The following is a 27451-nucleotide window of genomic DNA, read 5'->3' as shown; positions in this document are numbered from 1 at the left end:
AAGACTTCAGCTATGCTTGGTCAACACATAAGTGGGACATTATAAAAGTGTAAATAATTAATGAAATGTGTCCAGCATACACATTTTGATTGCGTTTTAAAATTAGTGTTTGTTTCAAAGTCATAGTACCTGCCACTTTATTTAATGTCTATTTCATTGTAAGCTTGCAGATACAGTATACTGACATTGTGTGTGTATGTGTGTGTTTTTATAAAGCAAGCGTTGCTTTTCTGAGATTATTATGCATATTGTCGTGAATGTTGTTCAGATTATACTTTTAGATTCGGCTTTGTTTTGTGCCTCATGTTTTGTTCCAGGACTCATGAATTTTAACAGCCTTGTTAAAAGCAACGAATGCAGTTTTTTGTTGTTGTTTGGCATTACTTTTCTACCATGGTGTATTATTTATTGGTGTCATATCCATCAGATTTTATATTACAAACTCCAGTTCCAATGTAACAGTTCTCATGAAAAATGATTGGTGTTTTCGATCAGATATTATATTGCAATGTTAATGCAAATGCAGAATGTTTTCCGTATTCATTCTTGCAACATTTGCCTGTGTAATTTTTGCATCAGTTGTTTTCATTAAACACTAACACATACACTGTAAACAATAGCCGTGATTTCAATGGTAAAAAAAAACTGTAAAAATACTACAGTACAAATCCGTAACCTGGTTAACAGTATGTTTCCTTAATATATACGGCGAATAACCGTAAATTGACTTTCCCTGAATTCCCTGTATGGCACATCACTTTTTATGCTTTTTGTTGACATTACTATGGATCTTTTTAGTTGTTTACCCATCAGTTATGTACATTAGAGATTTATGTTACATCTAATGTTGATAAACAATGTTTATTTCACGACTTTAATTTTACGCGTGTTACCATACTGGTGTTTAGTAGCTGTGTGAATAAGACTGAGCACTTTCTATAAACTGATACACTTTTCTGCTTGTGGGAAAAGTTGTTTATGATGAGCATCGGTTCATTATGTAACTTCCTCATCACCACCTGAATATGGCTGTGTTAACATGTCTAACTGTGTTACAAAAGATGTGTAGATGTTGGTAATTCAAAATACAGACATATTACCTCTATAAATTAATAAAATACGGTAGTTAACCGTAAAAATGAGAAATTACTTTTATGGTTTGTACCATATTTTTAACGGTAAAGTACTGGCAACCACAGCTGCCGTTTTTTTACCGTAAATTTTACGGATTTATTTTTTTACAGTGTATGATGGCAAATGGTTTGCATGAGCTCTTGAAAAAAAGAATACATTTTTTTTTTTACTTTACTTTAATTGTTTTTTTTACCTTTTAATTTTTTCACCTAGAGCTTAGTTTTATATTGGAATCCGCTTAGCCAATCTTATGGGTTCAGGCAGGAGTCCTTTTAGCTTAGCATAGATCATTGAATTGGATTCAATTCAACTGCTCATAAATAACCAAAGGCTGAAAGAATGGATTTAAAAATGGTAAAAAGTGTTTCATTAAGAAATATTCAGATGCTTTTGAACCTCCAATTAAGTAGAATTAAATTGAGATTAACGTTTTTAATCAAGAAATAGAAAATGTTAGGGGATGAACAGAAAAAAATGAACTTTACGTGAAAATATTTATGTTAATTTACAATCTTAAAAGTTCACCAGCCCATCAAAAAGTTTGGGATACAAAAGAGGGATGCCAGTTTAATCTGGATTTCTGATGTTACATACAGCATACACACAATAACAACCACTGTACATTTTTTTACCGTGATTTACAGAAGCACTTACTAAAATGTCATTCACTTTAACAATAGTTTGTATAGCAAAAATCTTGACAGGCATATGTAAAATAAGTATCATTTGATGACATAATAAAAAACACTATATATGGATAAAATTGCAGCCCCAACATAATTATTTTAAATGTCTTGAAATTAAATGTAATATTTATTATTATACTTGCATACTATTTTATACAAGTACAGGTCAGCAAGTATGTTTCCACCTTTACATAAAAATATGTTATGCTGATTTAAAATGGTGTTACACTGAATGACGTTCGGCCAAAATATGGATAATGCAATGTTTTTATTATTAGTCACTAAACATAGTTTTAACAATGTTCCTGACAGCAAAGCAGATGCTAAAAAAATAAATCAGATATTCTTGCATAACTTCAGCTTGCAGCTATGTTCATGAACACTTCCTGTCATCCAATATTATTGACATTATCAAGATGTGTATTTTTGGGTGCACAGGATAATCCCTGTCAGCTTGAGACATCTTGGATGAGGTATTACTTACCATTTTTAAAATTCGCAAAACCTCCCCGGGCTCCTTGATAAGACTGCACCTTTTGATACTGGCTCTAGAATTACTCTTTTTGTTTACATGGACATCTATAATACACCAATAACACAAATACAAAATTGCATTATATTATATTACTTAGTTATAATACACTATTATTTTATTATATTTGTCAATGCTAAACATTTCTCATTTGACTCGAACATAAATAATTGACTCCTGATACTGTAATTTAGTGTAATGGATCACATGGTATTGTAACAAAGAATTTGCATTACACCGAATGATGAAAAGATTACTCTGAATGACAAAACCTTTACTACAGCTTATATTTCAGGCTGCAGGGTCTTCAGGGCCCCTTCTGATGATGTCAACAGTATGAACAGTATGGAAAAAACGCTAATAAAAAAAAGTAGTGATTTTTAAATTTATTTTGACTTGTATTTCATTACAGAGAATATTTTGTTTTGTCTGGTGAATTTTATTTCATTTGTAAATATACATCCTTTCCTGTCATCAGACAGGAGCAATTTAGGACAAGTAATCAGGTAAATTGGTTAAATAATGATCTGATTTGAAGCTGATGTCAACAGGTTATTATAATGGGCTCTATGCACAGCTAGAGTGTTAAAGCCAATGATAAACTTCCGTTGAAAGCTTAATGTGACTATTTTCAATTTCACAAGGTTGTTTTTACAGCATTGATGTTGTAATGCAATAACAATACATTCAGTTAAATAGACTTAAGCAGTCATTTAATTGTTCAAGCGTAAAACGGGATGAAAGACCATTGTAACCACTAGCACAGAAATTGCATTGAAAATACTGGGGTAAATGAAACTGACATGGCGGGGGAAATGGAATTTACTGCAGTGCTTCTTGTCCGATCTGAGACCCACTTAATATTATGCAGTATATCTAACAGGCAGTGAAGATCGCTGATTTTTTAAGAAATCTATTCTTAAACGTGACAATTTTATAATGGAAAGTCTGTGTGCATATAGCGCATTATGATTTGGTACAAAAGCAGCATCCAAGAAAGGTCAAGTACTTTATGAGCAAAGATGAGCTCAAGATCGGCATAAAATTATTGAAATGTTTCAAAACAAAGTAACTTGCATTTCTGTGATGGCCCCATTAATGCTGAAAAGTACATAGACATGCTGCCTTCTTTTCCAGGGATGCCCATGCATACTTTAAGACAACGTAAAACCACATTTTGCACACTTTACAAAGACCTGGTTGCAGAGGAAGAGGATACAGATACTTATTTATACTTACTTATCTAATAGAGAATGTGTGGTGCATTTTGAAGCATAAATTGAAACAACAAAACCCCCGTTCTGTTGCCCACTTTAAGACTTGTTTGCAGGAAGAATGGGACAAAATTATACCTGAAACACTTCCTCACTTGCTGTCTTCAGTCCCTAAATTTCTTTAAAGTCTTGTGAAAATGAATGGCAACATTACAAATTGTTAAATGCTTTACTGTTCCTGCATTTTTTTTAAATGTGTTGCAAGAACCCAAATTGGAATGCATGTTTATTAAAATAAATAAATAAATAAATAAATTAGGTACACATTAAATTATGTATTGTCTGCAATGAAATAAACATCCAAGTAAATTTAGAAATCATTACTTTATGTTTTTATTAGCGTTTCCCATGCTGTCCCAACTCTTTATTCAATTCTTTATTTTAATACAACAGGCAATATTTTTATATCATGGCAAAAACCAAACAAATAAAAAACATATTTTTGTCTTGGTATTTTATATATTAAGTCTAAGAGTCTGGGCCATTATGTTGATCTACTACACTGTAAAAAGCAGTAAGTTAAAAAGTAAGTAAACCTGTTGACTTAAAAGCAACAAGTTGACTTTAAATTGTGCATAAATTCATTGTAACTTGGAAAGAATAAGTTGACGTGACTTAATTTTTATAATAATGCACATAATTTATTTACTTAATAATTTTAAGGCAATTGGTTTCCTCACATTTTAAAGTATAAAGTCAACTAATCGCTTTAAAAGCAATGAGTTTACTCACTTTTTTAAGTAAAGCAAATTAATAACTTTTTACAGTGTACTTTGGAACATATTTTCAATTTCATCAATGTTTTGTGTAGACATAGCCTTTTTTTTGCATCATGTGAAAAGTTTCAGAGCTTGATGCAGTAAGCTTTGTTTTTTTTTCTTTCCAACTTTCAAACAACTTTCCAAAATTGAATATCTTCCCATAACTAGTAGTTTCTGATGGAAGTGTTTAACTAAGATAATATGATTTGGAGTAAGGGTCAAATAAGCATTTTTTTAATCAAAATGGACCTTATCGCGCACATCAAAAGTGCCACCCAAACATTTATCTGCAGACAGTACAGACGGTTCATCATGCTCATTAAAGCTTTCCTAAGTTCAAAAAGTTACAGTACTTGTCATCACACTGATAAAGTCGCACTGATAAATGCCTGGAGACACTTTTTATAACTTGCTAAACAACAAAAGCATTGTTGATTTGCATTTGTTTTGCTGTTTTTTTAAATGAAAATCTGAAAATGATTGTTTTTAAGCACATGCTGGTCACCTGTGATTTTGTTATATGCAAAAAATGTTTTCAGATAAAGAATGTTTTGTTTTCAGATGCTTTTAAAGCTATAACTGAACACAAAATAAAACTTAATTCATAATAGTCTCACTTCATATATTTAAAAAAAATTATGGAGGAGTTTTCGAATTAAATTTAATTAGTGAATAAGTAATTGCATTCAAGTGGATTGCGATCAAAAAAACAATGTTTTTTTTTTCTTATTCTCAATCACAAATACAAATTTGGTAAAATGTACATTATTCATAGTACAGTAGACACAGTCCAACATTTACTAATGCATTAATAAAATCCAAAGTTGTGCTTGTTAATATTAGTTAATGCACTGTGACTTAACAACTTTATTTTCATTGACTACCATCAACAAAATTGAATAAATATTGTAATGTTGGTACATAGGCCAGTATTTTACAGTGTCACCAAAAGCTCCTTTATTATTTGCTCACCCTCTTATTGTTCCACTGTATTCTGAAAAATCGTGCATGGGGTTTTGGATGTTTGCCAGCAAATCATTAAATCCATAAATGTATAATTTAATCTTAACTAAATTAATCTGTTAAAGTAAACAAACTTATTCGGTTCTCAAGTTCATTCACTTAAGTTATCTGTTGCTGTGTGTATGCAAAACAAAGGGGTATGGCTTCTTTAAAATGTCTGTTTGTTTGATTTATAAACGAGTGCATTTTAAATAGGTTTCCAAAAATAATTTTGTTAAATTGTGCAATTGTTGTGAAAAATAACGCATATATACTGATTAAAGCATAATTCTTTGCAAATAATATCGTTCAGGCTGCTTTTCTGCACAGATATATAAGGTTAAAGGAACCAGTGTACACATAAATAGAATATGTACATAAACAAATAAATACAATTTCATTCATTTATTCATTTTCCTTCGGCTTAGTCCATTTATTAATCTGGGGTCACTACAGCGAAATGAACCGCCAACCTATCCAGCATGTTTTACACAGCGGATGACCTTCCAGCACTGGGAAACTTCCATACACACTCATTCCCACACATACACCATACGGTCAATTTAGCTAATTCAATTCACCTATAGCGCATGTCTTTGGAATGTGTGGAAATCCAGAGCACCCAGAGGAAACCCACGAGAACACAGGGAGAACATGCAAACTCCACATAGAAACGCCAACTGACCCAGCCGGGACTCGAACCAGCGACCTTCTAGCTTTAAGGCGACAGTGCTATCCTCTTAGCCTAAATATAATTTATTGTTTGTTTTTAAAACCATTGATTCCCTGGTGGTTTGTTGGTTTAAATGAAGCATAGTCATTTTTTCTTGTTATGAATGTCAACAAACCAAAGCTTTACCATATGCATGCAATACTGTTGGGCTAAATCCAGCTTGACAGCTCTCGCATATAAATGATACAGTAGCTATTATACTTTATCATAAGTTTATTTAGATTGAGATGTGATTTAGAATGTTAGATGTGATTTATATGTTCATTTAAATTTCAATTTCAAAGGAGTCTCTTAACTTGATCAAATCAGTCATTCATTTGCATACGAGTAGGCCCACACGGAATCTGCACGCGCAGAATTCTGCAGATTTTCCGCAGATTTCTGCAGATTTCTAGCTCATCATTAATTCTGTTTATTTACTTGAGTAAATATGTGTAAATCTATATTTGTTCAGTTTTTAAATTAATGACAGTAATATTATTGACTAATATTAAAATGTTTATCTGCTTTATGTACAATACAGTTTGTACAGTAATATTTTAGTCTTTTCGAAGATATATCATATGAGAGAATTGCTTTGTTTACCAAATAAAGTGAATCTAATTGGATTTACATTTTAAACATTAAATAAAAAGTTAAAAAGATATTATTTTTTATTTCACATATTAAGGTTTTAGTTATGATCCTCCCAAAATTATTCGGCAGAAATCCGCAGATTTTTACCCAAATTCTCAGCAGAAATAGCAAAAAACATCCGCAGATTCCGTCTGGCCCTACACATGAGTCATTTCTTTATTACCGTGCAATATTTTAAACTCATTAGCACTTCAGGTAAACACCTGCATTCGCTGATCAAAACATCTTATATAATTAAAATGCAGAAGACCTCTGAACACAATTTTGACCCCATAAAAGTTTTATACTTAACATGGCAACTTTGCATTTAGATACCAATTATTTACAGAGATTAGATAGAAGTTGTAAAGCCTTTTTAAAATGTTAATAATTACAATATCTAAACATAAGACATATGTTTACATATAAAACTTCATGTTTATTTTCACTCTGAAGCTTTAACTTGATTATATAAGAGTAGTTATTTCCTTGTATTTATTGCATATTACCATTATTTATTGCATATAATTATTGTATATCAGTGTAAACCAGTGTCCTTTAAGGCTCATTTTGTCAAAACACTACACACAATTTACACATCCACACACACACAAACAGAACACATCGGATCTTTTGCAAAATGAAACACTTCATTCAAAACTTTCGAACAATAAGACAAAACACAATTTTGACACCGTACAGAACACACAAGCTTCATTCAATATACATCTATTTGCTTCATTTACACACTGCTGTAATCAATCTTAAACGCTTGTATCATTTTTAACTGACTAATACTGATATAATCAGGGTTTGAGAGGTATTGCTATAAAGTACATGAACATGCTGTATTCACCAAACAGTGATAGACTGATAGCTAATTCTTGCCCTATCCTAACAAACCATACAACAATGTAAAGCTTATTTATTCAGCTTTCTGGTGATGTATACATTTCAATATAAAAAAATCCCATTCCATCTCCTGTTGATCAGTCTTCCTCACTTTTGTACTTCCTCTTCCATACTGCAACATTCATTGCCTTCCATATTTATTGAAGATTAATATTTATAGCTCCTGTAAAATATATTTGTTGAAGACTACTATTTATAGCTATACTACTGTAAACAAGTTTATTGAAGAGTAATAGTTTATACCTAATGCTTTTTATTGTGGTTCCAGCTGATCGGTGTGTCTGCAATTTTGCAGCAGTGTGTGTGCACACCTGAAGGCTGTGTTTAACCTATGGTTCATGTGTGTGTTCATTTGAAGGCCTTTGTTTTGAAATTTCAAGGAAATTCCATTACGAAAAACTTCTGTGTCAAAAGCATCCAAGTGTGTTTAGTGATTTGCATATGACTGTGTGTAATGTTTTGCAAAAAGGTGTGAAGCTGACAATTACAGTGCTTACAGTTGTGCAGATCTAGCCTTGTGTTTTGCTAATTGTGAGAAAAGTTAAATTTTAGTGTGTAAGCAAAAAAACTGTGCATATAAATACATACTTTTAAATAATTGTGATCCAGGCACAATATTAAATTGACAAACAAATCATTTTTAATTTAAATGTACAAATGTCAAGAACTGCTATCTATAATTAAATATCTTGTAATCTCTACAAATATGATTTCAGCTGAACATTCATCCATTAAATATGTTAAAACTCTACTGCAAACTGTATACTCAAATAACAGATATATTGGCAATCGTGCACCTTTAACCTCGGGCAGTTCAGTTGTAAGTGTAATCTTATCTACGATCTATAAATTAAGCTTCACATAAATTGTGCTGAATAGCGCAAAGAGTTTATTTCATTATTTCCACATGTTATTGTCATTTCAGTCCATAGTTTACTGGAGATACCATATCTTACACCATCCTAATAAATAATCCCTTATTAGGATGGCCAAGCCAACACCCAGCTCCAATAAAAACCCTGGCGTTTCGATATTCATTCTCACATTTTTCTTGAGGTACCCCAGGTATGTTACCAATGCAGAATTTCTATTAAAAATTCAACTTAACTTGTTGTAATTAAGGAAACGTATTTTTTCTTACAGAAAATTGGCATTAGAATGGGGAGACTTACACTTATAGCAGGTAAGAGCGGATATACACTAAGTGAAATGTAAAATACACTAGAAAAATTCTCTTTTATTTATTTATCATTTACATAATGTCGTTTTGGTTTATAGGTTTGAGCTTAGTGCTCTGCCATGTTGGTGAGTCCTTGACTATTCATTTAACTGTTTTGATGTCTTCTTTTTAATTAAATATTATATCATTGTAATTGATAGATGCGGAGACTAATTCTTTGTTTTGGAGATATCACCCATGTTTCCAGGTGTAAATGTCTTGTATTTTTGTGTGTGCCTGTGTTCTTAACCAGCCTTTTCCATGGAAATGGCCTGCTACTTCACCAACTGGTCCCAATACAGACCTGGAATTGGAAAATATACTCCTGCAAATGTCGACCCTTACCTTTGCACACACCTTATCTATGCTTTTTCAATCATCAACCAAAGGAATGAGCTTGTCACATATGAGTGGAACGATGAAACTCTATACAAGGCCTTTAATGAACTCAAGAACAAGTATGTATTAATTTTGGATTCTTTAAAAATGGGATTCAGATATTATATCTTTCCAAACTAATAGAAAAAACAAGCAACACTGTGATTAATTCAATATGAACTGTTATAAGATAAATATAAATAGATATATAATATGCCCATTATCTTCACAGAAATCCCACTCTTAAGACCCTCTTGGCTGTTGGAGGATGGAATTTTGGTTCAGCACAGTAAGTATTCTCTATTATCTTGATACAGGATTGTAATGTAATGTGTTGTGGTTTTTATTTATTGCCATGTCAGCAACCAAGGCTATTTTCATGGCATGAACATTTCAATAATAAATAAACAATTAAGAACAACAAACAAATGAATACACAAGTTAAATAAGATTTTTAGGGTTAATACATGATAAGAATTCAAATATTTTTCCTGGTGTCACTTTGTTAAAAATGTCATTAAGAGAGTTCATTTCATAAAAAAGTCTTCTGGAATCATTAAAAGCAGGCCAGTCCAGTAAAATGTGTTTTACAGTAAGGGGAGTTGTGCAGCATAAACATTGAGTGGGGTCTTCATCTTTAAGTTGATACAGGATTGTTATATACTTTTAAATAAGACACAAAAACTTAAACGATTTTACCTTAAATTCATCTCAGGTTCTCCATCATGGTGTCCAATGCTGCCAACCGTCAAACATTCATTCAGTCTACCATCAAATTCTTGAGAACTCATGGATTTGATGGACTGGATCTGGACTGGGAATATCCTGGAGCAAGAGGAAGTCCACCTGAAGACAAACAAAGATTCACTCTGCTGTGCAAGGTGGGTTTGATTATTGGATTTGATCCAGTGCCTTTATAAGTAAATATCATGAAGCACTTTGCTAATGTAAGACCTTAATAACTTTTCATTATATAAATATATATTTTTTTTTTTTCGCAGGAACTTGTTGCAGCCTATGAGGCTGAGAGCAAAGCTACTGGAAATGCTCAGCTAATGCTGACCGCTGCTGTATCTGCTGGCAAAGGCACTATTGATGATGGATATGAGATTGCAGAAATTGCCAAGTAAGAATGACAATCCATCAATCCATTTTCCAAAACACTTATATGTAAGGTGACAAGACACCAAAGCACAGCATGAGATTTTTTTATTTATCTGATTAATCTCAGATACCTGGACTTCATCAACGTCATGACTTACGACTTCCATGGAACTTGGGAGCGATTCACAGGACACAACAGCCCTCTGTACCAAGGCTCAAAAGATGAGGGAGACCTGGTCTACTTCAACACCGTAAGAACTGAAACACTATCATAATTTAGTCTGGGATTTTCACTCTCTCAAATGAATGCAAAAAACCCCTCTAATTCAATTTTAACACAACTTTCCTCTTTGTTTAGGACTATGCTATGCGCTACTGGAGGGATAATGGCACCCCGGTGGAGAAACTCAGAATGGGCTTCGCAGCATATGGCCGTACTTTCCGCCTGACATCTTCAGATACTGGTGTTGGAGCTCCAGCTAGTGGACCTGCTTCAGCTGGAACCTACACTCGCGAGGCTGGATTCTGGTCCTACTATGAGGTGGGAGATTGAGAACAGCCATTTTGTACAAAATAATGGAATATCTTCATTAAGAATATCTAATAATGGCATACAATGTGTCTGTAGATCTGTGGCTTCCTGGAGGGAACAACACTACAGTGGATTGATGACCAGAAGGTTCCCTATGCCACAAAGAACAGCGAGTGGGTTGGATTTGACACCAAGGAGAGTTATGAAACTAAGGTAATTCTGAGTCTTTACTGGATTGTCACTGCGCTTCATTGTCACTGTTTGTCAGAAACTGATTATCACCTATAAATTCACAGGTCCGTTATCTGAAAGACAAGAATTTTGGTGGAGCTTTCGTGTGGGCGCTTGATCTGGATGACTTTGCTGGACAGTTTTGTAGTCAGGGGAACCATCCTCTCATGGCTCATCTCCGCAATCTTCTGGATATTGGTATGAATATTTACCCATTTTCTTTGCATCACTGGTTGCAGTTGATAGGCTAATGACTATCAATATGCTTCTTTCTTCCCCAGAATTGCCTCCAATGCCTTCAACCACCACTCCCAAACCTGGCCAAAGCACCACAAGGCCCACCACAACCACCACCACCACCACTCATGCTCCAGGACCAGGATTCTGTAACGGGAAGCCTGATGGACTCTATGCTCACCCTGATGACCCCAAGAAATACTACAACTGCGCTGGAGGCCATACCTTTGTGGACTCCTGTGCTGTAGGCACTGTGTTTGATGACAGCTGCAAGTGCTGTGTTTGGCCCAAACCTTAGTGGTCATGACTCTACAACCTTCAGAAAAACATTTGCAAATAGTGAAACAAGACACTGCAAATTTGCTTAAGCCAACAAATGACAGCAAACTGTTTCATGTATAAGAACATTCGTGTAACCTACATTTATTTACTAGATTGTATTATGTCTTCATTACATCTTGGTGACGTTTATACTGTAAGTTCAAGTACCTCTTTTTAAATGACTGACAGAAAGTTTCTTTCTTGTTTGTTTTCTCCTTACTTGTGAAATTAATAAACTGACATCATCTGAGGAGAAATCTGTGGAAAATGTGTTTTTAATGCAAGGTCATTGTACCACAATCCTAACTTAAAATAAAAAACAACAACACTTAAAGGTGCAGTAGGTGATCTGCCTAAATGCTAACCGGTTAGCATAATATGTTTGAAACACAACCCTTTCCCTGCCATCCAAAGCCACACCTCCTGAAATCATGAATGCGCTCACATTAAAGATGACAGAGATCCACTAAATCAAGCCATTTGGCAGTTAGAAAACTTTAGTACTTTAAAATACTACAATTGCCAACAAAAAAAAACTGTATTATATCTAGCACATTTTCAGTTGAATAGTTAGCAAGCAAAACTTGTCATAATGTGCAATATTTAATGCATGCAAGGTCTGACTCTCTCACACACTTTGTCCTAAAGCGACTACTGTATGCTTAGTGGTTGGCCGGCGGCGCACAGGAATTACACTTATTAATAAGCAATACTTACATGCTATTTCAGACTGAATATTCAGAGTAGCATGGTAAACAATATAGGAAGCACGCTGTCACAGGCTGTCATTGTTCAAAAATGAACCAATGTGAGTATAAAACCTCAGTAAACATCACCTCAGTAAAGCAGGCTAAGCCGAATAGTGCTATTTACTGATGTTTTTTTTGTTAAACTGAATAAAAATAACTTATGAACTTGAAAATAGTCAAATCAATCTTTTGGCGGAAGATTTCAGTGGCTGAACAACCCTTCTGTGCATATAACCCATTAGTAACAACAAAATCTACATAAGCTTTGTGTGACTTAAATAGTTTTAAAACATAACATTACCTGTCTAAAAGAATTACTTCAGCCATGATGTCATTCTTTCTCCAGCGTGCAAAAGTAACTCCAATATTGATTTAGGATTTTAAAAAGTTGATTAAGCATTTGTTTTGCTTGATAGTTTAAAAGTATTCAGTCATCATGCCGGATGTGCAAAATAAAATCACATTCATGAGGTCTATCATTGGATGCATGAATTAAATAGCCTGTATATGTATTTTTATTTTTTTTTTCAGTAACCTAATTCAAATACTTTAAGATACAAACTATTGTAAAAAATAGTTTTCAGAAAATGTCAGAATTTTAGAAAAGTATATATTTCCTGTTTATTTTAGTGTGATCACTAAAAATAGTTAATAAAATTAGACTTCTCTCTGTGACATTTTACATCGCAAGTAATAGCATTATCGCAATAGTCATCATCATTACATGTTTTAGTATCATGCAGCCCTATTAAAAACTCTTAAATCATTTTGTTGAAGTTTTTTTTACCTAAATCTGAGACATTACTGCCCTTTAACTGAAAGATTATTCATCCAAAATTTGTTTAGTAGACTTCGATATCAAGCCAAGTCCAGCTTAATTGTAATTCCTCTGCATGTGTGAACATACAGTGGAATGAAATGTCATGTCTAGCAAGACCACAGTGTTACATAAATAAACAATCATAATTATGAACATAACAAGGGACGTAAGAACTATTCAAAACCTATACATATCTAATATACTGGACTGGTAATCTTAAATGAAATATTTAACTTTACACATAGCCTAAGACTATACAAGTACTTATTATAGGACCAAACAGTATTGTGCAAGACATTGTGCAAAAGAGCCCAGCAAACAATTTTGTGTTTAATAGATGTCTATTAGACATGTAAACGTAGACAGCTTGGCTAAAACAAGGCTAAACTTGGGTTGTCAGTGAAAATCTAATAGACGTCTAAAAACAGTCCAAAACTAGACTAGTCGTCAAATAGACTGACTTTATATGTGTAGTCATTCATTTCTGTTTATTTGATGACGAGTCTAGTTTTGGCCTATTCTTAGACATCTATTAGATTTTAACTGACAGCCCAAATTTAGCCTTGTTTTAGCCAAGACGACTATGTTTAGACGTCTATTAGACATCTTTAAAAAAAAAAAAAAAAAAAAAAGCTTGCTGGGAGGCATTTTATGGTTGAAGAAATAATTAGTGAAACATGATTTGTGTTACAGAAACATTGTTTTTCTTATTGAGTCCTTGTAAGATGGAGTTGTGTGCTGTCTAGGGTGATTTTGAGGCTTCATTTGGCAACAACCTTATCTGTGTTTCAGCAAATGGAATGATTTTTTGTGACAAATCTTATTTTGACACATATTTTAGAAAAATGCATTGAATGTGTTATACACTCTGGCCAAATTTGGTGCCAATTGATGATCAACAGTAACAATTAAAAAAAAAATTGTACCCTTTTCCTAACAGGGAAAACGAACAACAACTAAGAATGTGTGATTACTGTATATGGTGTCATGGCTTTGCAATCAAAAAATGTCATTATAATGGAAGTCAATGGGGGAAAAGCAGCCACTAACATAACGGAAGGGTAGTATATTTGAACAATACACAAGGGTTAAAAGTAAAGTGTCTGGTGCATATAGAGAGAAGAGTGTTTTTACAGGTGGCTTGTCAAGCCCACTCACCTGTTTGAAGGACACTCAGAAATGCTTAATGCTTTTATAGAGATACGGAGTGATTGTCAGAATGTGTCTGGTGCAAATGTGCAAACTGGTGTTTTCTACTGGTGGTTTGTCAAGCCCACTCACCTGTGTGAGGCACAGTCAGAATTGCATAATGTTTTGAGGTTGTCGTGTGGTGTGAAGGGGAGGAGAGAAGGTCTAGGTTTTTGGAGCAGGGATTGTGGAAACTGTTGAGTAGTCTAGGGCAGTGTTTCCCAACCCTGTTCCTGGAGGCACACCAACAGTTCATGTTTTGGATGTCTCCCTCATCTGACCCATTAACTTCAGGTTTTGGAGTCTCTTCTAATGCAGAGTTTCTCAACCCTGTTCCTGAAGGCATGCAAACAGTACACATTTTCATCCTCTCCCTAATCAAACACACCTGAAACAACTCATCAGAACATTAGAAGAGACTCCAAAACCTGAAGTTAATGGGTCATATGAGGGAGACATCCAAAACATGAACTGTTGGTGTGCCTCCAGGAACAGGGTTGGGAAACACTGGTCTAGGCGAGCGAGCGAGCCGAACAAGCTGTAATATCCAGAACCTTCTTCCCGATGGAAAGAGCTGGATAAGACTGTCGAGGGGAACGGGTGGAGTATCATCGGTATTTGGATGGAAGGATTTCATTGGCACAATCAAAAGACCTGAACTGAGTATCTATTCAAAGTTTAGATTATGTCTCCCTCCAGAAGACTTTGATTAATTGTCGTGATCCTTTAAAAAATTATTTTTTGATCTCTTTACAGATGTTTTACAGCACCTGTGTTTTGGGTGAAATTTAAATGGTGAGACAAAAATCTCTTAGATTATAAATATCTTCATTTTTTCAGAAGATGAGCATGAGTCTTGAGGGTTTGGAGCAACAGGAGTATGAGAATGATGAAAGAATTTTCATTTCAGTGTGAAGAAACCAGTAGTGAAGAAGATGTTTAAGAATCACTTGTATTATCCTAAAACTGTAATTTGACACACTCATCTGACTGATAACAGAATTAGTCCTTTATGGTAATACTGAAACACTGTATTTTCTGGGTAAAAGTTGCTTCTCTAAAACAGTATTAATTGCAAAAAAACACTACACAAATGAACTTGAATGAAACTGAAAAATGTATATTTGAGAATGAATTGCAATGACTTTGTTGGTGCAAAAGAGTCAGTTATTTCCTATTTTAGACTACAAAAAAATATCTAAGTAGAAAGACAGACGTATAAGATCACACTGTACTTTTCTGCTTTATGTACATACATATAATTTAAAAATTTATACATTTATTTCTATAAATTATTACTTTAAATTTTTTGCAAATGCTGCATTTCCTTGCATGATGGCATTTAACAGGTCAATATAAATTAACAACAGCTATTGTAGGGTCGGCTGATACAGAGAAATGCAAAATGTGCTGTCAATAAAATCTTCCTTTAATCAAGGTACATTATCAAAGGTCTTGAGTACAAGATAAATCGCATGTCTCCATATAAACAGGACAGCAACAGAAGATGCAAGAGGCAATAAATTTAATCTGGCTGCCTATCACTTCAAATTTATAATGCTCATCTGTAACTCAGCCCATTTAGAAAATAGGTTTATGACTAAAAGCACCATATCAGCAGTCAATATTAGCAGGTTTAGTGGGGAGTTTTTATGAAGTCGCTGAATTTATTGACCTTTAGTTTTCATACTGTTTTTTCCATTTAGCTTCTTTTAGAGGAATTTGTATTTTAATCTTTTAAGTGAGCTGTTCAGTTATTTATTTTTACGGTACATTAACAATAACTGAAGGATATTTAAAGTAGGGCAATAGTTACATTCGCGGTTGAAACATAAACACTACATATAAAAATTATGAATTAGATCTTCCAATACCATTCAATAAATACATAGAGTGATAAACACATAGAATGAACACATAAACACATAGAATAAACATAGAATGAACACGTAATAATATTTAACGCATACACACTAAAAAACTCCTCTCTAGATTATTAATTATTCTAATTGGATACTGTATGGCTGTGGTAAATGTAATTGGACCTAGCCTAACTGTTGATTGTTTACAAATTTACTTTCGGGGATTGTAACATTAATTCAGTCATTACACGAGACCGGAAACATTTATGTAATGTTGTAATGTTTCTTTCAACATACCTTCTAACGTTCATTCGTTTGGAAAAAAAAACACTTAAAGCGAGTGACTTTGCCGTCCTCGTTAAAACACTAAATGCGGATGCGGGTGGGCGGGGATTAAATGTATCGATGTGGAAATGTGATTGGATGGCGATTAAGTCGGTCAAATATACTATGACGCGATTAGGATTTTTCACTTTTGCTCCAAAAGCTAAAGAATGATGGCATTCCATATCTTTCTGTTTTCAACCCTTTACACTCTTCTACTACAATGGTAAGAAAAGTGTTAATTACAAATAAGATAAAATAATTTCATTTAGAATTATTCATCGTACATATCCAGTAAATACTCTCTCAGTAAAATACCAAAAAGATATTGATAATAATTGTTCCTTTTGTAAGCAACACACTGCGTCCCCATAGTTCACTTATTTTGACAATGCAGTTATTCTAATTTGCTTTGGAAAGATTTTTCCCTTTTTGTAATTGAGAATGTTGATAAAGACTTATCCAATGGGAAAATGTTTTGTTTGGTTTTGTTCATTATAAAACAGAAGCTTTACATGAAAAGAAAATATAATTTTCTTATTCTATTATCAAAATGTTATATATATATTAAATTTACAAACCAAAAAACTTTTTATATATTTTGCTTATTACTTTGAAACTATTTCTAATTATTTTACAAAAAAAGCTTTAAAAACAACTGAAATTTTTCAAATATATCATCTTTTTTTAATGTGTGATGTATATACCCATGCCCATACCCAAATTCATTTTCTTTACAATGTACTGTTATTGTATATGCTCACTTTTTCGCATAATAAAAAAAATCAGAAAAAAAAGCTAAAGAATGTCATAAGAGGAATACTATATGTGGAAATTCACTATGAAAATGCAATATTTGCTGGCATTTCCACAATCATATTATTAGACACTTTTAGGCTACTGTTACAAAGTAATAGCTATCATCACATTTTTTGTGGTAAGGATCAATGGCTGTGATAGTGGTTTGCCTTCAATGCCTCCAAAAATACAAATTTCCTAAAGACTGCTTTAATTTACCAACAAAAAAATCGATAAATAAATAGGCTTGTATAAATAGACACATAAAACTCTAATTAGCACCAACTCACACTTAACTAAAACATTGTCAACATTTATACACCATTAGAAACACACAGTACTGTATGCACACTGTATGTCTGGACTTGAGGGAAGAGAAGAAGGTCTACAATGCAGGCTGATCTCAAGAGATTCTCATTTCTCAGAGTAAGTGTTATCTTGTGTTTTCCTTTTTGTTTATGATTTTACTTGAACTTGACTTTAAAGTTGCGATGAATTTGTGACAGCTACATGTAATCTGATCATGCTGTTTTTGTTATGAAAATGTTACCAAAAATACCTACCAGAATGTTATAATTTCTATTCTAATTAAAGTTTAAACTTAGAAATAATTATAATAAATAATTAAAGTAGCCTAATCATTTTGGTAAATTAAATTTTTAAAAAAAAACTTAAATAACCAATATTTGTAATTGTAGGTATCTTAAATTAATATCTGAGTTACTATTGTTGGGTTTCCATTACAAAATCCATGAACATTCATTTTAAGTTACTAGTTAACAGAATATTTCTTGCCCCAAATACTACCAGGCTGTTACATTTGGCATGTTAGCAGACCACAAATTGTATAATGTCTTTACAATCAATACCATCATGTGTTGTGTTTCAAATAAAATACAATGTAATCAGAAACTCAACTGGTGGTTGCATGTTTTGTTTATTCATATGAGTTGTTTCTGCTTTGAAGGGAAGTCATTGTTGAGCACCAGTCACGTTAACACACTTAAAAAAATAGCAACAAAAAAATAAGCAATGCACGCTTTAAAAATACATTCAAGTGGAAAGATAAAGCACAAAGAATTATGTTCAGCCTACAATAATTCCCTTTGTATGAAACAGCTGTAGTTGCAGATGTTTAGATTCATTTGTGTGTGCTTATTCAAATTTGCAGTGTCCCATTTCACTGTCAGTAGATGCCTTTAGTGATCACTTAGTGTTTAGGCCAGCCACAGCACTTACAGCTGTCATCAAACTCAGTGCCTGCTCCGCAATTATCCACATAAGTCTGGCCTCCAGCGCAGCTGTAATATTTGTTGGGGTCATCAGGATGAGCATAGAGTCCATCGGGCTTTCCGTTACAGAATCCTGGTCCTGGAGCATGAGTAGTGGTGGTGGTGGTTGTGGTGGGTCTTGTGGTGCTTTGACCAGGTTTGGCAGTTGTGGGTGGAGGCAGAGGAGGCAATTCTGGAGAAAAAAAAAATATATTAGCATTTTAGCATTAGCATTACTTTAGTCAAAGCTGTAATATATAAAATAAAGGGTCCAAAATGTTTACACTGATACCAGAAGAAATATTTTTGGTTTCCAAATCACCTTACAGTGAACAGTACTTATATATATTTTCTAAGATTTAACAGAAAGGTTTATATGTTCCATTAAGTTGCATGGTTCGTCATGCAACCATTAATGCCAATAAAGAATTTTAATTTGTTAGTTTTGGTGTTAAACTCTGGTTTTGGGATCTTCTACAGAAATCTTCTCATGTGAAGGTTTGTTTGTTTCTATTGCATACCATTTACAATATGCAGTTTCAAAAGCCTATCAAATACAATTTTAGGTCTACACATGGTAAGTTTGGTGACACTGCCACCTACTGGATAGAAAAACCCTAAAATAGAATGAATATGCTTATAACATTCTGAATATTTTGCTGGGTCTATTAAGAAATCTTAATTCACATACTGACAAAACAATGTCATATTTATTTAGTGCAATTTTGACTTTTACTACAGAATGCCTGAACAGCTTGGCATGAACAGCGCCATCTAGTGATTAAAATGAAGACCAATTCATAATTTCCAAATTTTGCTATATGGGTTGTATTTAGCGCCATTTATCTCTGTAGAAGATAACTTACTTACAATAATTGCAGCATGTTAATGCCATTTTAAACTATTGGCCAATCAAGGGTCCCTTTGCCTGCCAGTGTTGGCAAATCACCAACTTTTCACTAGATTTTGCAATTACCAAACCCTGTTTTTAAAAGATAAAGTCACCAAGAAACAATTCTAGTGACACCCTTAGACAAGCAATATCTTGTTTTTGAGTACAACTTTCAGTTCATTACGTTCATTTTCGTTTCACGTTTCATTTTCATTTCATGTACGTTACGTTTTCATTACGTTATCTAATAGTATTTAGTGATTTAGTGTATTTTCAAGTTTCTTTCCATTTACAGAGATTACAAGTTATAATGGGCACTTTTTAAAGCTGAATGTGATTTTTACTAAATACTTTTAGTGATTTTTACTAAATAGTAAAGAAATTCTCAGCCGTACGGCTAACATTTTTTGTGTGTGAATGGCTTTTGTATGGTAAACGCAGCAAGACAAGATGTGAAAGTCTAAAGTATATGACATTATGTTCATAAATAGCCCTTTCTCTCTTTTAAAGACAACTGGTAAATATTCATACCAATATCCAGAAGATTGCGCAGGTGTCCCATGAGAGGATGGTTCCCCTGTCCACAGAATTGTCCAGCAAAGTCATCCAGATCAAGCGCCCACACGAACGCTCCACCAAAATTCTTGTCTTTGAGATAACGGACCTGTGAATTTAGAGGTGATAATCAGTTTCTGACAAACAGTGACAATGAAACGCAGTGACAATCCAGTAAAGACTCAGAATTACCTTAGTTTCATAACTCTCCTTGGTGTCAAATCCAACCCACTCGCTGTTCTTTGTGGCATAGGGCACCTTCTGGTCATCAATCCACTGGACTGTAGTTCCCTCCAGGAAGCCACAGATCTACAGACACATTGTATGGTATTATTAGATATTCTTAATGAAGATATTCTATTATTTTGTACAAAATGGCTGTTCTCAATCTCCCACCTCATAGTAGGACCAGAATCCAGCCTCGCGAGTGTAGGTTCCAGCTGAAGCAGGTCCACTAGCTGGAGCTCCAACGCTAGTATCTGAAGATGTCAGACGGAAAGTGCGACCATATGTGGCAAAACCCATTCGGAGTTTCTCCACCGGGGTGCCATTATCCCTCCAGTAGCGCATAGCATAGTCCTAAACAAAGAGAAAAGTTGTGTTAAAATGGAGGACCTTTTTTGCATTCATTTGAGAGAGTGAAAATCCCAGACTAAATTATGATAGTGTTTCAGTTCTTACGGTGTTGAAGTAGACCAGGTCTCCCTCATCCTTTGAGCCTTGGTACAGAGGGCTGTTGTGTCCTGTGAATCGCTCCCATGTTCCATGGAAGTCATAAGTCATGATGTTGATGAAGTCCAGGTATCTGATATTAATCAAATGATCAAGAAAGTCAGGTCTGAAACATCTCATGCTACTTCATTTTCAGCCTGCTTACAAATATTATGATTCATTGTTCTCTTACTTACTTGGCAATCTCCGCAATCTCGTATCCATCATCAATAGTGCCTTTGCCAGCAGATACAGCAGCACTCAGCATCAGTCTGCGCCTGCCAGTGGCTTTGCCTTCAGCCTCATAGGCCTCAAGGAGTTCCTACAAAGAGGAAAACAGATTAAATGAAGAAAGAGTGCCAAAATGTTTGCTTAATAGCCCTTTGGCAGTAATCAAACCCACCTTGCACAGCAGAGTGAATCTTTGTTTGTCTTCAGGTGGACTTCCTCTTGATCCAGGATATTCCCAGTCCAGATCCATACCATCAAATCCGTAAGTTCTCAAGAATTTGATGGATGATTGAATGAATGTTTGTCGGTTTGCAGCACTGGACACCATGACGGAGAACCTGAGATGAATTTAAGGTAGAGTTTTAGATCTTTAGGATTTCACTTCACAAGATACAGCAGCTCTTCATCATGTTTATAGAGAATACTTACTGTGTGGAACCAAAATTCCATCCTCCAACAGCCAAAAGAGTTCTAAGATGGGGATTTCTGCAAGGATAATTGTGATAAGTATTTTAGAATGTTATAATGACTAACAACGTGTGATTCTATAACTGTGGGTACATTTTGCATCTCAGCGCTAAACCTTAAAAAAATAATGAAACAGTTTTGAGTAAAAACACAAATTATATCAAATTATCTCTAAATTTAATGTTTGTATTTGTAATTAGGGATATTTTGTCTTTAAAATATACTTTCTTACTACTGTTATACCTATTTTTGATTTTATCCACCTCATGAATGATACGTTCATCTTCAATTATCATGAAATAAGTCATATTTTCATCTTTTTTGTGTTTACTTTACTAAGTTAAATAAATATCATAAATATCAATGAAAAAAAATCTATGAATTAATTTAAATAAATATTTGTACAAAACATCTATTTTCTGCATTATCTTTAATTTCAGTAATTAAAGAAGTGTCTTTCCATATGTTCTGGCTAACATCTGTTATAAAAAGGCAACCTTTAAAGCGCTGATAAAAAAAAAGCATGTGACTTGCTCCAAGTGATGTCACTTCCTCTGGCGGGAAACTCTGGAAGGCATTGAGGCTTGCCATTTCTTCTTCTCTCATTAATTATTTAATGAGTACACAGCGTTTCGGCTAGACCAATCATTTTTGTGATATTTAAGCTAATGTCTCATTCACATTTTGAAAACGATATTATGATGAAACTGAATAAAATTCTGCTTTAGACATGCCATGTGGTATCTTGTTTGAGGTTAGCAACATGAGCTAAAGCACAAAATGGCGGAAAATTTCAACTCTCTTATTGTCAACTCTTATTGTTAGTGGTTTCAAAAGTTCGAAAATAAGTTAAACACCAGTTAGTAACAGAATCAATTGTTCCCTATATTTAAGCATTTAACATTATCTGTCATTACACATTATTCAATGTCAAATTGTTTGAAACAGCCAATCAAATTAAAGTAGACAGGGTTTACAGTCCACAAAAACTGAGCGCAAATTCTAACATGAAGCATCATTCAAATGCTTTTTTTTTTCATTTTGCGATAGAAAAGTAAATGACTGTACAATAATTTCATCATTTTTAATTGAAAATATAGTATATTATATGTTAGCCCAGGTAATTAAATGAGGCACAATTAGGAATGAATGGTTTTCTGTATATTGTAAAGTATCTGAAAGTGTGAGACTTTAACAAATACATACGTGTTTTTGAGCTCATTGAAGGCCTTGTAAAGAGTCTCATCATTCCACTCATATGTGATAAGCTCATTGGCATGGTTGATCATGGCGAAAGCATAGAAAAGATGTGTGCAAAGGAAAGGGTCGACATTTGCAGGAGTGTATTTTCCAATCCCAGGCCTGTACTGGGACCAGTTGGTGAAGTAGCAGCCCATTTCCATGGAAAAGGCTGGTTATGGAAACACACACAAAAAAATCATTAGCAATACATTTTCACATGGAGAATGATAGCAATCTTTCTAATTTCAACATGTCAGCAATTAATAGTGTGACAATACTGATAATATGAGGCAGTAAATACTTAATGACTTACCAAGGTGGCAGAGCACCAAGCCCAAACCTATTAAAAGCAATGATATTAAATATTAATTAATGATAAATGATCAATAGGAATAGATCATACTAGTGTGGTGTATATCATAGCAACATCTTACCTGCTACAAGTGTGAGTCTCCCCATAATTATTTCCAGTATCTCTGTAATAAATGAAGAATAGTTAATACATGGAAACTAATAGCAGGTATACTAAGGCTGAATTTCAGTCGGACATACCTGGGGTACCTCAAGCAAGCAAAATGTAACGAGAAATGTTAGGACCCCTGGGTTTTTATAGCAATTGGGAGTTGTCTCTAGGCCATATGGGATGATTTATTAGGACAGAGATACGGTATCAACTGTAAACTATGGACTGAAATGACAATAACATGTGGAACTGAAACACCTTTGGCCCTCAGTGTGAAACTAAAATCATTGATAAGATGAAAAAAAAATGTCTGGTACACTGATATGAATTCAGCACAAGATCCTGTAACCTCTGCATAAAAATGTATATACTCCTGAGGTCAAATCAAGGATACCGTAGTTAACTGAATCTAAAATAAGCTAACTAAATCTTCAAACTAAATTGATTTTAAATGAAATATAATAGATAAAACATTTGTTGTTTTCATTTACTTTAAAGTACTAAAATAATTTAAACTTGGTGATAGTAAATACTCTGTAAAAAATGCTGGGTTCCACACAACTCCATGTTGTCTTAACACAAATCGATTAAGTTAACTTAATTATTTTAACAAATTTAAGTGGACTGAACATAAAACATTTAATTTGTCCACAAAAAACTCAAGAATTGTGTTGATTCAGCTTATTTTAAATAAGTAGATTGAACAAGCAGCAAAGATACTTTTTTAAGTGTATCAATGTAACTATTTTAACTGTTTCCAGAAAAAACAACCAATCAGAATCGAGCGCATAACAGCCCTACAGTATAAAAATATCAAATATATAGGCATATTTAAAATAAATAAGCACACAAAACACAAAGACACGTTTCATTTACACTTCAAAATATTGTTGTGTTAACAACAGAAATTAATAAAACATGGTAGTTTACCGAAAAACTATTTTAACTGTAAAATTCAGGCAACCACAACTGCAGTTATTGTTTTGGTTTTAATCGAAAATGTTCCAAAACAAATTTAACTGTAAAATAACACTGGCCCAGAAAGACTACCATATAATTTAATTCAGAAAATATAATGAGGAAATGATAATAAACATAAAGGTTAATAACTGCACTATAATTGAAAACACTCAGTATAAACAATAAAGAGATGAAATAATATAAAAAGATTGTTGACTGCTTACTGGATAAGAAGATAAGTGTACCTGAAACTGTATTGTAATCTTCATTATTTCTATTGTGATTGGATATCTAAATGAATGGATTCCGTGCAATTCACAAATCAAACTTTTATGGGGTTAATATTGTTCTCTAAATATAAGTCTTATATAAGAAATTTATCTTTACAGTTGCAATTGTCTTATATAAGTTTGTTGTGCTATCTGAACCATGTAATAATCTGTTTGGTGCTTTGAAGGTTATCACTCCAGAATTGGTGTAATATTCTCCTGATGTTTTGGAGACCGAAACCAAACAGTAGGCAGTTAAATCGTGCTTATCATCAAACAGTGTTGGATTTTGTCATCATCCTGTAGAACCTTCACTTCATAGTAATGTTAAAAAACTCATATAATAGTAAAAAATACATATATAGAATAATGTTTGTAATGAGAAGTAAGCTGTGGAGATGTTGAAAGAGAATATCAGTATTGTATTGCTGATATCTTATCACTGGAACATTGCCAAGCGATGACTTCAGTGTGAAAAAAGGAAGGATAGAAGATATGAAAAGCTTTATTATAAAAAGACTACACATACTTATGTAGGATACTTCATTTTTCCATTGCAAAATTGTCATTTTCATATTCAAATTGTTGTGAAGGTATAAAGTAAGATAATACATGAGGGGAGTACTTCCAAATAAACAAGGAGGATGCATTGATCAAAAATAACATCAAATACATTATTAATGTTATTCTTGAGTATCCTATTTATGAAAACTGAAGTATTGGCTGCTAAATAAGTAAATAAATTACATATTAATTCCTCGTCACTTTTTTTACATGTGTTTTTTTTTTGTCTAAACCTGAATCTTGAATCTTATCTTGAGAAATTATATATAAAATGGGTTACACTTTATTTTAAGATACATTTTTTTGCCAATAAGGCCATTAACTAAGACTTTTAGCTCACTAAACTATTATTTTGCTGCTTGTTAATAGTAAGTAATAGTTGGGTTTAAGTATTTTGGTAGGTGTAGGGGGTAGAATAAGATCATACTTTATAAGTACTAATAAAATATCTTTAACAGGGAGGTAATAAGCTAGCAGTTGCTAATTGGTACTTAAACTAAAGTGTCACAATGATGTACATATAATGTGGGGTGACATTTAAGGTGAAGATATAAAAAATAAGGTATAAAATAGTGTAAATCAAAATAATATTTTACAAGATTACAGTTTTTACTTGAATGCGTAACAGACTTCTTTCAAAAACATGATATCAACTTCAAATTGGACATTTATTTAATTGACATTAAAAATTAAATGTTACCCTTAATGCATAACTAACTTTATATGCATCATTTTAAAAATAAAATGTATATTCCTTAGTAACTGTACCTTAACTGGATGAGTATTTACTGATATATTACATATAAAAATACTAATTCATGTGCGAACGTGCACATTTACAGTTAAAACAAATGTGTCTAATCTAGCCAAAACAAAGTGTCCCAGATATCTGCAGGTAGTTTATTAGCTCGGCGGTAATATAAGAATAAAGAAATCTAGGTCCTTGTGCTTGTGTAACATTATCAGAACAGTCTGTATTTTATGACGTGGCCAGGGTAATTTTATGACTGTTCTTTTCAAGTCGCTTTGTCTAGCATACAGTAATTATGTCAGAGGGAGCAACAGGACTTTATTAATCAGAGTAGGACACAGTTTACTGTAAATGATATCCCTGCAGTTCACATAGAAAATGCTAATTAATCTGTTCTCATGAATTGAACAATTTTTCATTAGGAACTCTTGAATATGTGTATGTGTATCTGTAAAAAAATGCTGGCTTCCACACAATCGATTTGTGTTGGGACCATAGACTGTAAAATATATGGACGTAGCATCCGTGACGTCACCCATAGGTTTCTGAAGAGCGCAAAAGAAGCTACAAGTAGGCGCGGCCAACCGTCGCCATTTTGTTCGCGCGTCATCGCACCCACGGCGGGATACCAAACAAGGACAAAGAGGCGGAGAGTGAGCGGAGCTACAGACTCCTGCTGGTATTTTGCTTAGACCTGGCAGACAGACTTTACTTTGGGAGAAATGCTTGATAATTTATTACCTGCCACTCGTTTGTGTTCTGACCACATGTGCTTGGCTGTACACTATATCAACAAAGTGTTTAGACTTTCAAAAACACTGTTGTAATACATTGAGCCACTAAACATTGTTCTTATGATGTTTTTCTACAGGAGAAAAACGTGATTTACTTCCAAACACTTCAAATATAGTCTGTGTGAGTAAATCCATATCATCTGATAATTGTAAGAAATAAGTCCAAAAGGCAGCTGACTGTGTAAAGCCACATAAAACAAAACAAAAATACGATGAATAAGCCGAGATCAGTGTCTAATCTGCCGGATTCAGATGAGGTGAAGTGACGGCGACCAGCGAGACCTAGCTGTCACTCAAGTGGCCACGCCCTTAATTATGCAAACTTAATATAACCTAATATAAAGGAAATGGATGAGTTATAAAAAATTCACCCCCTCACAGTTGTCATGGAGGGTAATAATAGCGATATGAACCAAAATCGTTCTTTGTACCAGGCTGTAAACACCTTTTTTTCTGCTGTAAAGTTGGCCATTCTAACAGTGGGCTCAATTGCAATTTGCTCTATTATGGAGCCAGGACTAGCGGAATTTTGATGAATTACAGTTTTAGTTACTTCCGTATTGGCTTCCCGAGGGAGAGCGGGAGGTTGCCGCTTGGTTGGGACAATATGAGAGTATTAAGTTAACTTATTAGTTTTTACACATTTAAGTGGATAGATTAAGTGAATTCCCTGCCAAAAAACTCAAGAATTGTGTTGTTTAAGCTCATTTTAAATTAGAACAAACTGCAAACATCATTGTTGAGTGATCTAAAATGCCTTTTAACCCTTTTGATCTGTCCTGTCTTTAAAAATGAATTATGAATGAAATGTTCATGAATCTGTTCATACCTAAGCTTTGTTTTCTTTAAATATATTATTTACAGATCA

The 27451-nt window shown here is 33.6% G+C and overlaps 2 protein-coding genes across 2 annotated transcripts; one reads left to right on the top strand and one right to left on the bottom strand.

The window, feature by feature from the left end:
• The first annotated feature begins 8690 nt into the window (after window positions 1–8690).
• Window positions 8691–11928, top strand: LOC130237293 (acidic mammalian chitinase-like). The gene is made up of 12 exons (XM_056468191.1): window positions 8691–8714; window positions 8793–8832; window positions 8928–8954; window positions 9122–9326; window positions 9479–9535; window positions 9962–10127; window positions 10248–10372; window positions 10478–10601; window positions 10709–10891; window positions 10979–11095; window positions 11179–11311; window positions 11395–11928. Exons 2-12 carry the CDS (start codon window positions 8808–8810, stop codon window positions 11646–11648), a joined length of 1416 nt encoding a protein of 471 aa, XP_056324166.1. The 5' UTR covers window positions 8691–8714; window positions 8793–8807; the 3' UTR covers window positions 11649–11928.
• Window positions 11929–18330: 6402 nt separating this feature from the next.
• chia.2 (chitinase, acidic.2) lies at window positions 18331–23357 on the bottom strand. The gene is made up of 12 exons (XM_056468205.1): window positions 23335–23357; window positions 23217–23258; window positions 23096–23122; window positions 22747–22951; window positions 21502–21558; window positions 21245–21410; window positions 21039–21163; window positions 20812–20935; window positions 20527–20709; window positions 20323–20439; window positions 20107–20239; window positions 18331–18876 (listed from the first exon to the last, which is right to left on the bottom strand). The coding sequence occupies exons 2-12, from the start codon at window positions 23239–23241 to the stop codon at window positions 18623–18625; spliced, it is 1416 nt and encodes a 471-aa protein (XP_056324180.1). The 5' UTR covers window positions 23242–23258; window positions 23335–23357; the 3' UTR covers window positions 18331–18622.
• Window positions 23358–27451: the final 4094 nt, after the last annotated feature.

Source organism: Danio aesculapii, chromosome 11 (assembly GCF_903798145.1).
Source record: "Danio aesculapii chromosome 11, fDanAes4.1, whole genome shotgun sequence".
Classification (NCBI taxonomy): Eukaryota; Metazoa; Chordata; class Actinopteri; order Cypriniformes; family Danionidae; genus Danio; species Danio aesculapii.
This window is presented reverse-complemented; position numbering and strand designations above follow the sequence as displayed.

Coding starts and splice junctions, on each gene's coding strand:
- chia.2 (XM_056468205.1), bottom strand. CDS start 23,241: ATGGGGAGACTCACACTTGTAGCAG. Junction 23,123..23,216: donor GAGACTCACACTTGTAGCAG/GTAAGATGTTGC, acceptor TGCTTTTAATAG/GTTTGGGCTTGGTGCTCTGC. Junction 21,411..21,501: donor TGGAATTTTGGTTCCACACA/GTAAGTATTCTC, acceptor AATTCATCTCAG/GTTCTCCGTCATGGTGTCCA.
- LOC130237293 (XM_056468191.1), top strand. CDS start 8,808: ATGGGGAGACTTACACTTATAGCAG. Junction 9,327..9,478: donor TTTAATGAACTCAAGAACAA/GTATGTATTAAT, acceptor TTATCTTCACAG/AAATCCCACTCTTAAGACCC. Junction 11,312..11,394: donor CCGCAATCTTCTGGATATTG/GTATGAATATTT, acceptor TTTCTTCCCCAG/AATTGCCTCCAATGCCTTCA.